At 39.7% G+C, this 18756-nt stretch overlaps 1 protein-coding gene across 1 annotated transcript in view; it reads left to right on the forward strand.

Annotated features, from left to right (window-relative positions):
• The window catches only part of LOC142499998 (dynein axonemal heavy chain 11-like), a 362984-nt gene that overhangs the window by 127134 nt on the left and 217094 nt on the right, over positions 1-18756 (forward strand). The window contains exons 42-45 of the mRNA XM_075610053.1: positions 2398-2546; positions 6632-6782; positions 8160-8291; positions 10873-11046. Coding sequence (XP_075466168.1) covers positions 2398-2546; positions 6632-6782; positions 8160-8291; positions 10873-11046 — 606 coding nt within the window. The remainder of the gene's footprint in view (positions 1-2397; positions 2547-6631; positions 6783-8159; positions 8292-10872; positions 11047-18756) is intronic.

An 18756-nucleotide genomic window follows, 5' to 3' on the forward strand; every position in this document is an offset into this window, starting at 1 on the left:
GGCAAACAAACAAAAAAAACCCTGGTGAAACATTGTCCAAGTATGTCTCATAATGGGAAAAACGTAATTCCTTTCTGACTCCAATATTGACAATCAGATTTATCCCTGGATCAACACCATTCACATGTTTACTTATTTGGTATATCCCAATTTGTAAATTGTAAATTGCCTGTTTGTTCGTTTCCCAAATGCATAACTTTACATTTATCTGTATTAAACCTCATCTGCCATTTACCTGCCCACTGTTCCAGTGTATCCAAATCCTTCTGGAGACAAATTATATCCTGCTCTGATTTTACTACCTTAAACAAGTTAATGTCATCAGTAAAATATGGAGATTGTGCTCTCTATGCCAGCCTCAGTCATTAATAAACAAGTTACAAAGAAGGAGTCCCAATACCGATCCTTGAGGTACTCCACTTAAATTTTAGCATAATAATAATAATTTTGTTATCCATTAGGTATTCCTGAATATTTTCCCATACTAAACCTTCAAGCTTCTCCACTATTGATGTCAGGCTTACAGGTCTGTTATTCCCCAGTTGTGATCTAGCTCCCTTTTTAAATATAGGCACCACGTCTGCTTTCCGCCAATCTTGTGGTACTGAGCCTGTGGAAATGGAGTCCTTGAATATTAAATGTAATGGTTTGGCTATTACTGAACTTAGCTTCTTAAGAACTCTTGGTATTTGAGGTTAATATAATACGCATTGAAGTGGGAGACCCTTGCTCCAGGTACAGTACAGGGTCGCTTAGATGAGAAGTAAAATAAGCTGTAAAGCAATACAATTTAACCACATTTGTGATGCCAGAGATTTTGCAGAATATAGGCATACCCCGGTTTAAGGACACTCACTTTAAGTACACTCGCGAGTAAGGACATATCGCCCAATAGGCAAATGGCAGCTTTTGCATGCGCCTGTCCGCACGTCCTGAACAGCAGTACCGGCTCCCTACCTGTACCGAAGCTGTGCGCAAGCTGGGAGACTATAGAGCCTGTTACAAATGCGTTATTTACATCAGTTCTGCACGTATATAACGATTGCAGTACAGTACATGCATCGATAAGTGGGGAAAAGGTAGTGTTTCACTTTAAGTACATTTTCACTTTACATACATTCTCTGGACCCATTGCGTACGTTAATGTGGGTTATGCCTGTATAGAGACTTACATGTACAAAATAAGCACAGTGATGCTTTATAGATGCAAGTTCATTCAATGAAAGCAGCCAGGAAAACAATTTAATCATTTCTAAAGCACGGAATTCTGGAGGAAAGACAACAGCAGTCTGGTTCCGAAAACTTTTAAAAGAAAAACAAATACATTCATTGTTTCTTAAATTCTCCACTAAATATGCTAGTGATTAAACTGATTTTCATCCGAGTTTCTCTTCAAAATTACTTGCAATGAATGCATTGCTTTGCCAAAAGAAATTATGGTATAAATGAAGTTGTATTCATTTTCTTAAGGTTATGCTCAGAGTGAGATGCTGTAAAGTCCACACGTAACCATCATTTCCAAACCGGTCTCTGTCAAATTAACACAACACAACCCAACTCAACTGTACTACCTTATTCATTGGATGGAAGCACAGTCTTAATCTTTATATTGGATATATATTGGATATTCCTGTTTCTTACATTTACCATAGAAAAAATGTGTGATGCTCTAAAGACAAAACTGAGGTGTAAGGCAGTTTGTAAGTATAATTGGAAGACAACCTTTAAGCATATGAATGTCCTAATGGATCTAGTCAGGTAATGAGTTATCCCACATGGCACGGAGGTAAGAATAATTACCAGTTGATGACCAGAAGATAAACGATCCTTTAAATGCTGGACAATAATGGAGATAAAGCTGGAACGGACTCACTTGGGAAACTTGATCCACGATAAGCAGCAAGTCCAATGGAACCAGCACCTCCAGGTTGAATGTGCATCCGTTGATAAGGAATCTTCAGAGAAAGGAGGGAGAAAAAAACGAAGCACTATATCCAGTGCTGTAAAAACAGCTGATGAAACCACAAGGTGTACGTTCCCAAAAATAAAGCTATTTATTCGATCAAAGATATATAGTACAAAACACACCAACGCGTTTCGGACTTAGGCAGTCCTTTATCAAGGTGAATAACCTTGATAAAGGACTGCCTAAGTCCGAAACGCGGTGGTGTGTTTTGTACTTTATATTTTTGATCCAATAAATAGCTTTATTTTTGGGAACGTACACCTTGTGGTTTCATCAGCTGTTTTTACAGCACTGGATATAGTGCTTCGTTTTTTTCTCCCTCCTTTCTCTTCTTACATTTACCGAAGGGATTCTGATTTTAAAATGAAAACTTTCATTTTAGAAAACCATTTGGAAAAAAAAAATATTTTTCTCATGTTTTATTTGCCTAGGTTTTAACCTTAGCAAGCAACGAACGCATATCATTGACTCCTTCAATGCGGCTGCTTTTTGAAATCGGCCATCTTAGAGCAGCCACACCAGCAACTGTATCCAGAGCTGGAATCCTTTACGTCAACACGCAGGACCTAGGCTGGAGCCCGTAAGTAAAGAATCTGGTAATCTCGTACCCAATATAACATGAGGCCAAATCTGGGGCAGGATTGGGGCAGTTGTTAGGGTGGTGGTCTTCAATAGCCTCCAATGTTATCTCCGTGAGAGACTAATTGGAGATTATGTATTAATATTTCCTTGGTATAAAACTGGGACAAACAAAAAACACCAGATCAGCAAAGAACAAATGCACATGGTTTTCTACGGGACTTTTTGAAGCTACGGCTGTTGTTTGTAATGTGGAGACTTTGGTATATAACCCCTATTGTGTCTGTAATTTTTAAGTATGTTGACATCTGCTATTTGTTTCCTACACCTTTAGTATGTCCTTATTATACTCACTATTGCACCATGTTCATTTTGGCCCCACGACCTGAACATTCCCCATTGAGCCGGGGCATCTCCTGACCATCAAGTCTTAACACCAAGCCTCAAAACCTACCCATTAATCCCATCTTCCCATGAGTACAGGATATGGCTATTTTGTTTTCAGGTGTTTTATTCAAAAGCACTTTTGTTGGTATAACTAGAGATGAGCACAACATTCGCTAAATTGGCAGATTTTGAACCTATGAAAATGAAAAAAATCTCCAAAAATAACCAAGCACCATTATCTTTCTCCTCTAGTAAAATTCTCAACTATCAGTTGCATTCTCTAGGAGTTGTTCTTATCAGTTACAGACGATAATGTTCTTTGATTCCTATTTGGTCATACAGCTGTTTCCAATATACAGGAATGCATTAGTTGTACTTTAAAACATGCCCTGAGATTTTCTTCTAGCAAATATTTTTCTTTAACTAGTTATGTTGAGAGGGGGTATATAAGTATTGACAGCATCTATTCCAATTATACTTTAAATACTTATAGGTTATGTATCAAGTATCAAGATGGTGCAATTGCCTCCACAACACCGAGCAATCATTTTATTTTGCATCAATTTACCCCAGTGGCGGATGTGTGAAGCTTGTTAATCTTGTTTCTTACATTTGGCGCACACCTCTTAATGGCAGAGGTTACAGAGACAAATGAAACCTGTTAAAGGTGCATGTTTTTTTAACATCTGACTGTGCTAATCCCATTTGTAACCACTGCCCAAAATATTCACTGTTGCAAGGTGAGTAAAATTGGAGCAAAGCCCCTTGATACTGTACATTGATGCTAAGTGATGCAGTCTAAATGACCCAATTTGCACCTCTTTTTTTGAGTGGTATGGTTTAAGACACTTTATACATATCCCCCTTCAGGTTTCTAAAACATATTTCATAAAGAGAATATTTAGGTTAGGGTATGTGCCTTTGCTTAACTTCATATTTAAGTTTGTTCTCTTAGTGTATTTTAATGTATAGTTTGAAAATCTCAAACTTCTTTTATCTGGGATTGTTTTCCACACATGCTCCGAAATGTGCCGATTAACTATGGACCCATCTAATGCTGGTGACAATACTGATATTTTAAAACAAACGTGATTTAAAACCAGTCAAAAAGTTTTCAATCCGCGCTTATGCTTCCTAAGGCAATCCTGAAGTAGATCTGCTCCCCCTCTTGTAGCTCCTATGTGTGGAGGTATAGCCCTCCTCCACTAATGTCCACCATGGGGAAAGTCCACCAGCGAACCAGTCATAGAAAGAAAGAGCACAGGAGCGCACCAAGGGTAAAGAGGTATGTATTAACAAATACAAAAAACAATGCAAGTAGTAACTTACATGGATAGAATCAATAGTCCAGTAGGTAATAAAAGATCAGGTCTCCGTGTTGCTGTGCCAGTTGGTCAGGAGTCTGGAGAGGGTGCTGTATTCGTGTTGATCGATCCTGCGTGCTGGGATCAACCGTGTCACCACGTTACTGCACTACTTCCCGGTTCGCGTGTCGCCACGTTACCCGTATGTAGTAAACCACTGCGTCTCCGTAGCTCACTAGTTATCTCAATAAGACTGACTAAGTGCACATAGTACGCTCAAGGCAATGTATAGTATAGGATGGCACAGAACCTAATACAAAAAGTAACTCTACCGCTACACTTTTCACACACTCATCGTCAGGCAGTGGTCTGGAGCACTTACAAGAGACTAAATATCCTCATTAACAGCAGATATAAATTGGTCTAATTGTTGGCTATAGGGTGTATGCAAACAATTCAGAAATGGATCCCAGAGAATGCCTGTGATCATTACTTTCCAATGTATAAGTAATTGTACCATGGAGAGGATTGGCATTAGTGATATCAATCAATATGTTATTTTAATGTATGAAATATAGGCTGTTGGTAAGTGCTATAGACCAATAGAGTTAATAATCATTGAGAGATTAATACAATAAAAGCCATAACAGTACTAATAAAATTACAATTGCATGAATATATTACAACAACAAAATTGAAAATAAAAAGGGAAAGAAAAATAAAAGCGGCCACAAACAAAGACTGGGATAGTGGGGATAAAGTATGGAAAGGGGGGGGGGGGGCAGATACATCGACGATATTCTGGTTATATGGAATGGTATCAAGGATTCCTTCGATGCCTTTGTTAGTCAGATTAATAGCAACTAATTTAATCTCGCATTCACCAGTGATATTAATGTTGAACATATCACTTTTCAAGATCTAGTGATCTATATCCAGTATGATATTCTTCTTACTAAAAAACATTTTAAAAATACTAATGTAAATTCATATTTGCATCCCACAAGTGGACACGAAAGAAAATGTATTGAAAATATTCCCTTTAGCTGAAGTGGTATCTAGCAAATGTGACGGGAGTGTAGGTACTAGTGGTTTTAAAAAAGCATCTACATATTGTGAAAGGTTGGCCGTGAGGGAATTAGTACCAGAAATAATGGGCATCCCAGGTGGATTGGAAAGTGATTTGTGGATTATAGGCAAATTATATAAAATAGGGATGGTGGGAGCAGCACAATACAGGAAATCAAACTCTGGTTTGGTTAAAAACACTTGAGCACTGTGCTCTACTCAACAACTTTTTCAGGTCTATGGGGTATTCTACTGTTGGGTCTTTTGGTAATTTACAATAAGAAATGTGGTAGACTAGCCTACATTCCAATTCCCTCTCCCTTGTTTTTTCCTCTTTTTTCCCTTTCTTATCTCTCTATTCAGAACCAATTACTTATACATTGGGAAGTAATGATCACAGACATTCTCTGGGATCCATTTCTCCATTGTTTGCATACAACCTATAGCCAACAATTAAACCAATTGATATCTGCTGTTAATGAGGATATTTAAAGCCTCTTGTAAGTGCTCCAGACCACTGCCTGACGAAGCATATGCGTGTGCGAAACACGTAGCGGTAGAGTTACTTTTTGTATTAGGTTCTGTGCCATCCTATACTATACATTGCCTTGTACATACTATGTGCACTTAGCCAGTCTTATTGAGATAACTAGTGAGCTACGGAGACGCAGTGGTTTACTGCATATGGGTAACGCGGCGACACGCGAACCCGGAAGTAGTGCAGTAACGCGGTGAAACCGCTTGATCCCAGCGTGAGGGATCGATCAACACGAATACAGCACCCTCTCCAGACTCCTGACCAACTGGCACGGCAACACAAAGACCTGATCTTTTATTACCTACTGGATTATTGATTCTATCCATGTAAGTTACTACTTGCATTGTTTTTTGTATTTGTTAATACATACCTCTTTACCCTTGGTGCACTCCTGTGCTCTTTATTTCTATGATTTAAAACCAAATGAAATACCGTATGGGCCCGAATATAGTGCTATGGTTTTTTTCCTACAAATGTCCTTCCGAAAACTGTACTCGTATTATATGCGCAGCCTAACACCTTTTATTTTTCATGTTGAACACCTTCAAAACTGTAGGGTCATAGTATGTGCGAGGCCGTACTATATTCGGGCCAGTAGAGTAATTTTAACCTGTCCAGGGATGTTGGTAACAATACATCACCAGAACTTGAAAGGGTTACTGATATGTTTGGAATATTATGGTGTGTTGTTCATATTACCATTATAATTATGCAGATTCATAAATGAAATGTAAAACTTGATGTTCTTTATAGCTCTGCTTTGGGTCTGCTTTCATTATTTTCTTCTAGTTACGTTACCAGCTGGATTGAGACTCGTAATGCTCAGTCAGAAAGAGCAAATCTGACCATATTGTTTGACAAGTATGTTCCTTACTGCTTGGAGCAAGTGCGATGTAATTTAAAAACCATAACCCCAATCCCAGAAAACAGCATGGTACAGGTACTGTAAACACAATGCTTTTACATAAAACTATCCTTTATGTTCCATAATAGCTAGACACAAATATGTTAGGCTTATTAGAAAAACAAGCCTGTGAAAGTAAACTTTCCATACAAAAAAGTTAAATTTCAGGATGTTGGGACATGAATGAGAGAAAGTCTGGAGAAAAAAAACCAGGTTGTTTTGTCTTTTTTTTCTTACCATAATCTGAACCTTAGATGGCTCAGGAGCTAAAATAAAATACAAAATCCTTTAATATTAGCTCTGGAAACTCAACCTCTCCAGATCCATCTATTTTTTTTGTTACTGCTGTTAACATAAAGAAAAGTATCCACGATGTTAATTGGGGCCAATCAGTGGTAAGGGATCATGCACTGAGGCAGACCCAGGTATGATATTGATTGCCCCAAAGGAAAATAGAACCTTGGTCAGTACACAAGTTGTGTTCTAATTATGGCAATGCATGTTCTTTTCTGTAGCACCAGTACCCTGCACGCAAGAGAACGAATTGTTCTGAGCCAAGGCAGGGATTGTGGTCATGTGGCCATGTGATTTGATGTTCTCCAGCACAAATTGAGTCACCAGCAGAAAATGATCCAGTACTTGTCTATAACTAGGGATTCTGGGTTTTTGTTTCCTGAAATCGGTGTTTATGTTTTTCTGGAGTTTTCAATTTATTTAAAAGAAAATCTTTTTTTATCAGTGTTAACAATAGAAAATAATTGACACACACATTGGTGCACTCTTAAAAGACTTCCTTTGTTTTGCCTTTGTATCCTGACTTTGGCTGGGTTGCTACAAGAGGTCTAATTCAATGAGAAATTATGCTTCATTTCTGTTTTTTAACAGTTTTAACTGGAAGTGGTGGTTTAACTGGAAGTTGGTGGTGTTTTTTCACTTAAAACCTAAAACTGGAATCCCTATCTATGACTATTAAAACACTGTGATCCAGTCCATATTACATCCTTCTTGTTATTATTAGTGTGGCTCAATAACCTTCCTTTGTATCCAACCTTTGATGAATCCCTTGCCAGGCCTTCAGAATTGAGCTGCAAGGTCTTATTTTTGCTCATAGCTAAAATATATAATTTAACAATAAAGTATTTTGCTTTCCTTCTGAATTTTATTTAACGTATTAATTATTATTGACAATTATTTCTGTCTTTTTTTGCTTGATTATTCAGATTTTTGGACATCAACTCCAAATCTGTATAACAGTAACTTTTATTTTTGCTTATAATGTGTACTGCCCAGAATAATTTACTTTGTTGAAATAATGTTGATTTTTTTTAATGAATATATGACGACTAATCTTATACATTTTGACCTCAAATGATTAATTACTGAAGAAGCATTTATTTCTTTTTCTTCATATAGACATTGGTTTCATTATTGGATTGTCTTCTGACTGCTGACAATACACCCCCAGATTCTCCTCGTGAACTGTATGAAATTTATTTTGTTTTTGCTTGTGTCTGGTCATTTGGTGGAGCTCTCTTTCAAGATCAGGTTAGAAATGTAACATTGTGATAAGTTGTAATATTACAGTGTTGCCTGTTATTGACCTTTTGGAAACACACGGGGACTTCTATTTACTAAGCTGTCTTCTGCCATAAGACACCTTCTGACTTGAAGGGCTGTAAAGGGTCTTATAGCAGAAATCTGCTGATTAATTATGGCCAATAGTTTGTTCCATTATAAATCTAGAAATGTTACGGAGAGACACTCTGAAGCTCCAACGTCTGTGGGAAAAGCCATGCACATCTGGCTTAGTTTGGTTAGTAAACCTTTTTCCGTATGTTTTAGGAAATTCATAACACGGCAAAAAAAAGTTTGTTCAAATGCTATTTGGTCAAAAGTACCTTCTCAAGGACAAAGGGACCAATTTAATATGCCAATACGGGTATATTTATCAAGTGTTGCCAACGTTCACTAAGCAATCGGCTAAGTTTTCTCAGAGTTTCGCATACAGCATCTCTACAAATGAACATATAAAGTCCTTTTGTCTGAGGTCTTGAGCACCTGCTTGTACAGTTTGGAAATGGAAATATAATGCAAATTAAGAAATACATTGGGGTTTTTTCAATGACCATGTCACGTAAGCACACCTGTGAACACTTGACCTGTATATTGGACAAGAGTTAATACACACAGCTACTGTATCTAGCTGAATCAATCTTCACCTCACAAGGTCCCTCAAATGAATAATATCTCCCCTCAATCCGTCCTGATATACCATCTGTCACGAACAGTACACTTGTGAGCATGTGACTTATATATGCAACTAGGGTTAAAACACATGGCTAAACTAGCCAACTCACCTTTCTCCTTCTCAAGGTACTTCAAATTAGTTCATATTTACCCTTACATGGTTGCAATGTATCTATCCGCTTCCACCACCAAAGAAATTAAAATATGTCATTATTTGCAGAGTCTCCGGTCCCTGTTTATTAAGAAAAACTGTGCACATAACACACACATCTGTTATAGCAAAATGTCAAAAAATGGTAAATGACTTTACAAAGTGTGCAACAGTTCAATCAAAGCCCAAAGTATTACTTCTTAAAGTTTGGCTTTAACATATAAAAATACAGTGCTTAGGTTACAGAAACAAGATTACAAGAATATAGTAATAATAAATGCAGACCGTTAACTTAAAATAACAGGATGAGCAAAACCCTATATAGTACGTTACCACATATCATATGTTCTTCCCAGAGAGGTCATTGGAGTAGAAAAGATGACAATTCACCTGTCTGATCTTAAAACATTCTCATTTTGCTATTCACACATGCACGTTTTTTATGCCCAAAGCCTTCCATTGAAAACAACATAAGCCCATCCCTGTCGTCAATCAGCTAATGACAGTTTTACAACTTGAAATAAAAAAACTTTCTTTGAACTTTAAAGTTTGCATCAATATATAAAAGGCTTCATAATGTTTTTTCTATAATACTTACAGTAGGCACACACCATCTTCACTGTTGCATCTGTGTACTCCACATAAAGTACATGCCTCAACATAAAATATGAACACATAAAGTATATTTTTGAAGGAGAACAGATATCTGTCCTTGACCCCTCCTAATCATCAAGTGTTTGGCATAATTTGATTGGTTTAATTTCAAATGATCAGTTTATGGGCTTCTAGCCCAGCCTCATTCTTAGCGGCTTATTCATGCTGAAGTGGTAGATCGGACCGTTTTGACGTCAATGTGCAATTTCGTCCGAAAATGCCCGATTTGTCCAATTCTGCGGATATAGAATAAGCCAATTAGTTGGATTAACAGAAAGTTGATTCCAGCTCAGACCTGTATTGCACAAAATGATTGAGGAAGATGGCATCACCTGAAAGTCTCTATCATCCCATATGTGACTAATAACTGCTCCTGTTGCAAAATCAGACCAAACAACCTAGGCACACCATGCGTATGTAAAAAATAAATGTTAAAGAGTCAACTTTTGGAGCCTAACACTGTAGATAGTACATTGCAAGTCACACTCAGTCCAGTTTTGGTGTTTAAAAACATCCCATGAAACAGCATCTCTTCTTCGATGTATTTAGGTGACATAATGATGCAGAAATGACATCCAAAGTAAAACTAAAAATCAGAGCACAGTGACTCATTCATAAAGCCCTGTTATGGGCATCATGCAAGATAAATGTATTTATGTTGGTGTGGTTACAATGAGCAGATCAGCTCACTGAGAGATACTGTAGTACAGACAGTACAGTGTATTAGGGACCAGTAGCTTTGCAGCACATTCCTATGCACTGTCTACTATTGGGTACCAAAGGTTTTTCAGTATGAGCATTTGAAACAATTGGTAACCAAGGGGGTTATGTATTAAGGGTGGCGCTAACTTTGGAGTGAGAGGTTGATTTAGATAACCAGTATCATTTCCTGTAATCTTAAGTCCCTTTATTTCCCTTTGACACAGACCCCAAAGTTAGATTGCTAGCTCTGTTGGGTATGAACTCATTCGATTACGAAAATTCTATGCACAGCAAATATAATATTCTTATTTTCTAATATATGCATCTTACCCTTTTTTTTTTTTTTTACCACTCGCCTTTCGTGTGTTTCAGCTTATTGATTATCGCTTAGAGTTTAGTAGATGGTGGAACAAAGAAATGAGGACAATCAAGTTCCCCTCCCATGGTACAGTCTTCGATTATTTCATTGATCCTGACACAAAGAAATTCACTCCGTGGGCTGAGAGAATTCCAGAGTTTGATATGGCACCAGATGCTCCTTTACAGGTTTGTGATCCACCACCTGTGCTGAAGCAGGGATATCCTGAAAACCTGACCTGTTGGGTGGGGGGTGCTTGAGGACTGGTGTTAAGCACCCCTGCCATAGACCTCTTCTGGAGCTAGAAGTGCAAAGCTTTTCAGTTCTCTATCTAATCCAACTCCTTTAAGCCATATTGCAGTGAAATCCTTCAGCCAAATAACACTTTTAGTATCCATTTATATATACAGTAATTGTTTTGTAAATGAACTGCAGCACTAAAATAAAAATTAAAAAATGAAATAAAAACATAACATTAAAGACTAGGAAATGTTTAATATGTACTATTTAGGGTTAGGGTTAGCTACCTTTTTATTTAGGATTTTATACCTAACTAAAGAAAGCAACGATTAATCATTTAAACATGCTGAGTTTGCAATAGATATGGGAAAATTCAGCAAAGGTAAACCAGTTGGAAACCATTTTAAATGTTTTTATTCAATTGCAAAAAAAAGCAGTGGGGGTTTCAAGATAAAATATTTGTCAAGAATGAAAAGCGAAAGTAAAAAAAAGTAATAAAATAAATAAGACTGAGCAAGCAGATTTGAAATTTAAACGATAACGCTCCACTGTCAGTGCGGTACCTATATACGGTACCTATATAAATGGAAGAGCAGAAACTTTAACCTTAGAAGCAAAAAGTCATTCTAAAACATTGTCAAAGTTATGTGTTTTAGTTTACATCTCAATTCTGTTTCTCTTTATTTTAATTATGTTTCCTTCAGATTTTAAAAATTAGGTAGAAAAAATACCTTCAAGGTTGATGAGGACTGGAATTGACAGAGCTATGGCTCTTTTAAGTCCCTGTTGTCCATTTAAATTTTTAATGTTTCCATCATTTGTTCCTCTGTGTGAATTAACAGCCTTTGTAGTGTATTGGGTTTCTGTTCTGAAGTCAAGACTTAAAATTAATTCAATAGCCTAGATTTACAGCTATTCTATATTTCACAAGGCAGAATCAATAATGTGACTGAAGTGAAGAAGATAAAAATTTATGGTATCTTGCAATTTAATGGTTGAAAAGATGCAATTGGAGAGATCATAAATTGTGAAGGAGTTTATGCTTCATTGCTTCTGATTCAGTGCTTGCTGTTAGAACTTGATTTGTGACTATTCACGAGGTGTGATTAATGATGTGATCGATGCTTGCTTCAGTGCAGTAAAGCAGTTGTAATGCTCTTCATTAGAATAAATAAAATAAATTGACTGAAGCTTTATAAAAACTGTGTAACATTTAGAATCTAAAATGTCAATTTTTTTTCCTTGTTACAATTTAGCTTTCTTCAGGCAGCTTCCACCTACATCACATCATTCATTGTCATTCTTTTGGGGTATTACAGAAATCCATGTGGGTTTGGGTTAGTTTTATGCAAAGCTTACTGAAGAGGAAAAAGAGGGAGTTAAATAGGTGCCGACTAGAATCAGGCTAATATGACACATGGCTTGTAAGTGCTAGTTTGCAGGCATTTCTTTTTCCTTCCTTAACCCTTTCTGACAGCGACCGAGTATTAACACATATTGAAAAGGTAAGGAGGGGACACAGTGATAAGACGACCAGTTGGAGAACATTATTTGTTTTTCTCTACCTCTAAATGTAGCATTTCTGGTATTTTGTATTTATAACTCCTAATGAAGAAAAAAAAAACATGTTTATAGCTGAAGTGGCAGATTACAGATGCAGCGGCCGTCATTCAAACAAATCACGGCGCCGTTTTCGTGTGCGCTGCTGTACTCCACGCGGCATTAACGCGGCCAATCGCCCCAGGTACACATGTTTATCGCGGTTGCTTTGTTTGAATTTCATGGATTATGTGCAATTAAATACAATGAAATGAATGAATTGTAATGTGTACAGTACTGTGCTACTGTGTCAATTTCAAGTGTTTAAAGCCAGAACACTAAAATGCCATTTTCTGCACTCGTGTCTTAAGGCGGTAAGGTTGGAAGACATCCCGCGCCATGACATGGGTATTCCGAGGTATACACCGCGTGATTTGTTAAAATAATGGCCGCTGCATCTGTATATTGTGTAGTTACAATTATGTAATGTTTTTGACTTCTTTATGTGTGAAATTATTTGTAGTTTTGCACATGTAGACTTGTCATAACCCAAACCTTAAAAAAAGGGGAATAGAATATATCGTACAATACATTCATTTCTGGATAGGGTAGTGGTTTCCAATACACTCTTATGGTTGGTAATTCTGTTATAATTCCCAGGATCTAAAGTGGCTCGTGTTCCCCCAGTACACATTGATAAACATTAATTTAGGTTCTGCTTAAGGACTTGTGGCTATCTAAAGATAGCAGGTGGCAGCAAAACTGTGGTTATAATACGTTTTTTATAGAAGTCTCAACATAGTTTCTCCATTTTAGACACCCTAAAATATTTCTCCAAAGTACAGTAGAATACTACAAGACAGTTTCAATTAGAAGTATGTGACCAAGCCGTATAGCAATAAACATTCAGATAGAGACTCAAGCAAGCTGGTCAAATGGTCTAGGACAGTTGGTCACAGCCATTTCGCCGCAACCAAGTGACCACCTGCGTTTAGCTGCATGACCCCGCCACAGGGACACTCATCCGCTGCCCGCTTTGCCGCCATGGTAAGTCACTAACCATAGCCCTTACCCTAAAAACCCCTCATGTTAACCCCTAATGCCATTGCTACCCCCTACCCTTAAAAACCTTATCCCCTTGCCCTAAAAACCCTTCTAGTGGTGTACCGAGTACCCGGAATTACCCGTTACCCGGCACATTTCCAGCTACCTGGACATTACCCGGACCCGGCAACTGAGAAGTGGGCTCCCGGCGTCGGGTAATGTCAGGGCAGCTGGAAATAATCTAATTACTTACCTTTCCGATGACATCTAGGACCAGCAGCAGCAGTCCTGTGGCGGTGGCAGCATCAGAGATGTCTTCAGCCGGCGGGGGAGCTGCAGGAATCACTTCCACAGCACCGGAGCAGGTAAACAGTGTGTGTGTGAGCCGCCGGGGAACCACGGGACGGAGCAGGAGACAGAGCATTCCTATTGGACAGCCGTCTTTCCAATAGGAATGCTCCATCTCCTGCTCCGGTCACATAGTTCCCCGGCGGCTTACACACACACTGTTTACCTGCTCCGGTGCTGTGGAAGTGATTCCTGCAGCTCCCCTGCCGGCTGAAGACACCTCTGATGCTGCCACCATCACAGGACTGCTACTGCTGGTCCAAGATGTCGCCGCCACCCTGCAGGTAAGTGCCAAACTGGGTACCCGACCGGGTAGAACCTTCAATTTTGGGCGGGCACCCGTTACCTGTTTTTTTTTTTTTTTAAATGAGGACCCGGTCCAACACTACCCCTTACCCTAAAACCTCTTACCCTAAAACCCCTTACCCAAACCACTAAAACCACAAAGTTAATCCTCTATCCTAACTGCTAAAACCCTCAAATTAACCCACTACCCTATTTATTTATAAAAATGTTTTACCAGGAAGTAATACATTAAGAGTTACCTCTTGTTTTCAAGTATGTCCCGGGCACAGAGTTGTGATGATAAATACATACACTAACCACTAAAACCCCTAAAATTAACCTCCTACCCTGTAGAAGCGGACGGCAGCGGAGGGTTCCTCTGTGGCTAAATGCCAGAGCGGACATGGTCACGGCGAGATGGAAATGATCAAATGTCCCCTTCCGCTGGCCAACCTTTATGGGAGCTCTGTGTTAATCTCACACATTGTGCACCTTACAGATAGCCAACATTTAAGTAATAATCCCCGAAGAACAGGGCATTACTGGCCAATAATGCCCTGGCTGGAAGAGTTGAAGGCCCGAGGCGAAGCCGAGGGACTTTAACCCAGCCAGGGCATTATTGGCCAGTAATGCCCTGTTCTTCGGGGATTATTACTATTATAGACTAAATGTAGGCTTTTTTCATAAATAAGACACTTTTGTGTAGTTATATATATCAAATGTAACATAAACAATGTTTCGCACATACATGATGGACATTCATGACGGCTGTATTTTACAGATAACAATGTATAAAGCAATAGGGATTATTTGTGCCCATGACATAGAAATGTAGTGTTCTAAGCAGCATATACTTCCATCTTTTCGTTGTTTTATGGCTACCCACCTTTTCTATTATAACAAAATAAAGGAATTCATAAATACATTTTTGTGGCTTGTGCAATGATGTGTTTGAAAGGACACACACTTCTGTCATTTTCTATTTTTATCTGCTACCTTTTGTCTACATACAGTGTATCTTTGTATCTGATATTTCTCATCTTAAACAATCAACGCACATTAGTGTGATCCTCAGTTTATTAGGAATTGATCATGCGTTCATACCTTCTTCCATTTCAAGAGTACTTTTAAATATTAGGCCCTGTCGTAATCAGGTTGAACGTGATAATGAGAACATGTTCACATTGTTAAAGTAAATGATCCAGTGCACTTAAAGTGAGGACACATTTGAACTACAATTTGTGGTCTTCACTGCAATATTGAACAGCCCAGGAAGGTAATTTGAATATCTTCTTGTAGATGGAATGTTTGTGGTTAACCCCCTCAGTGCCAGTAGTTACACATTGCAAGGGTATGAATAGCAAACTCCACCAAAATAATTAAGTAATAGTGTAGAACCAGAGCAGTTCCAAAATGAACTTTTAGGGAAAATATCATTTTATAGCATGTTAAATGTGTGAAAGACAAAATGACTGTCCAACAGTTTTACCAATAGTGCCAACTACAGTAATTGGCTTCTTTTGACGTGAGAGGCAGCATTATCCCAGGACATGCTCACCATACTAATCTGTCCACAGATCATTACAGTGATCCGTAAGAGTTCTGCAAGAGCCAACCTCTCAGCACAAGAGGCTGGATGTCCCTAAATTATTTTCGTCCTCATTTGACTATGTAGGAGCTGAGTGGTTACTTGTTTCTAATCTCCTGTGTTTATTGCGTTCTAAAGATATGGATATTAAAGTTTGAAGTTAGGTGAATAACATTATAATAGAACTGTATAATACTAGTCAATCTATCAGTACCCCTGTAAAATGTATCAAACTCCTTTGATTGTTGACCTCTCTGAGGTTGTTATTATTTTGTTTTATATGGAATCTCTATTATGTTGGGATAACTGCAATATACAATGTACAGGTGATCTCACGGCCAGAATTGAATGTTGGGTCTACAATTTTTGATGTTTGGAATTTTGTATAAAGCAGAACATTTCAATAAAATGTGATAATATATATATATTCCATCCCTATACACCAATAGGGACCACAAGGTATCCACACACACTTTTAGTTGTGCTACAAACTCTCACATTTCCACACCCACCCACACCATTTATATCCACTCCCACTCCACACACACCTTTTGTAAAGCACTGTATATACTGTGGGCTCTCCGTTCATTTTTATTCACACTGATACACATACACACTCTTTCTTCACTTGCTTTCAGGAACCTTTTGACACCTCTAGCCATAAAACACATCCACACCGGGGGAAGGACCAGCACAGATAACATTCCAAGAGACACTGTTTTTAAGTATACCCTTGCTTCATTCATTGTAACATCGCCGGAAGAAGAGATCAGTGTATCTCAAAAGCTCGCACAAATAAAAGCATTTCGTTAGCCACAGAACGGTATCATCTATTTATTTTTTGATTATTGAAGCTCGGCTAACACGGTACTGATACCTCTACATGGAGATATATATATATATATATATATATATATATATATATATATATATATATATATATATATATATATATAGTGCTTGACAAATCACCCAAAAATCTACTCGCCGAACCAAAAAATCTACTCGCCACCTAGTCCCACCCCAACCCCGCCTCTAGTCCTGCCCCCAACCCCGCCTCTAATCCCGCCCCCAGCCCCGCATTTAAAAAACCCCATAAATGAAATAAATTGAATAAATTCCTAGTAAGAACATTCGTTTTTGACATAAGTTTATTTATTGTATTACATTATACTACAATTAGTCCTTGTTGTGTGTGTGTGTGTGTGTGTGTGTGTGTGTGTGTGTGTGTGTGTGTGTGTGTGTGTGTGTGTGTGTGTGTGTGTGTGTGTATAAATGTCGAATCTAGAAAAAAAAGCCAGATGTGAATGACTAATTTCCTGCACCCCTTAACTAGTGCCTGGATGCCCCCGCTTCACAATATTTAAAGCAGCAATCCCGCCTGGGATCTTACCTGATCCGCAGACCCTCAATGTCCAGGTACCTCATTCCCGCAATGTTATACATTGGAGGGGAGGTGTTCCCTACCTGTCTTCTGGGTTACGGGGGATTCCGATGTCTTCCGTGTGAAGCTCAAGAGTTAGATCTGGAAGAAAGCAGTATAGGTTATTTCGGTGTAGTATAGGGCAGTTAAGATATACAGGGTAAATAAAATATCCAGATCCAGATTGTGAGACAGAGAGTGAGTGAGACAGAGAGTGAGTGAGACAGAGAGTGAGTGAGACAGAGAGTGGGTGAGACAGAGAGTGGGTGAGACAGAGAGTGGGTGAGACAGAGAGTGGGTGAGACAGAGAGTGGGTGAGACAGAGAGTGGGTGAGACAGAGAGTGGGTGAGACAGAGAGTGGGTGAGACAGAGAGTGGGTGAGACAGAGAGTGGGTGAGACAGAGAGTGGGTGAGACAGAGAGTGGGTGAGACAGAGAGTGGGTGAGACAGAGAGTGGGTGAGACAGAGAGTGGGTGAGACAGAGAGTGGGTGAGACAGAGAGTGGGTGAGACAGAGAGTGGGTGAGACAGAGAGTGGGTGAGACAGAGAGAGGGTGAGACAGAGAGAGGGTGAGACAGAGACGGAGAGAGACGGTGTGAGAGACGGGGTGAGAGACGGAGAGAGGGTGAGAGACGGAGAGAGGGTGAGAGACGGAGAGAGGGTGAGAGACGGAGAGAGGGTGAGAGACGGAGAGAGGGTCACTGTGGGGGGATGGGGTGACAGGGTGGGGTGATTGGGGGTGTGGGGTGACTGGGGGTGTGGGGTGACAGGGGGTGGGGTGACTGGGTGATTGGGGGGGTGGGGTGACTGACTGGGTGATTGGGGGGGTGTGGTGACTGACTATGTGATTGGGGGGTGGGGTGACTGACTGGGTGATTGGAGGGGTGGGGTGACTGACTGGGTGATTGGGTGGGGTGACGGGGGGGTGACGGGGTGTCTGACTGGGTGGGGATTACTGACTGTCTGACTGGGTGGGGTGACTGGGCGACTGGGCAGGGGGCAGGGGTTGGGATGACTGACTTTTGACTGACTGGGTGGGGGGTATGACTGACTGGGTGGGGGGGGTATTATGACTGACTGTGTGGGGGGTATGACTGGGTGGGTGGGGGTATGACTGACTGGGTGGGGGGGTATGACTGACTGGGTGGGGGTGTGACTGACTGGGTGGGGGGGTATGACTGACTGGGTGGGGGGGGTATGACAGACTGGGTGGGGGGTATGACAGACTGGGTGGGGGGAGGTATGACTGACTGGGTGGGGGGGTATGACTGACTGGGTGGGGGGTATGACTGACTGGGTGGGGGATGACTGACTGGGTGGGGTGGGGGGATGACTGACTGGGTGGGGTGGGGGGATGACTGACTGGGTGGGGGAATGACTGACTGGGTGGGGGGTACCTCTGGTGTCCTACACGTTCGCTCTCTCACTCT

This window comes from Ascaphus truei, chromosome 7 (genome assembly GCF_040206685.1).
Source record: "Ascaphus truei isolate aAscTru1 chromosome 7, aAscTru1.hap1, whole genome shotgun sequence".
NCBI classification, from domain to species: Eukaryota; Metazoa; Chordata; class Amphibia; order Anura; family Ascaphidae; genus Ascaphus; species Ascaphus truei.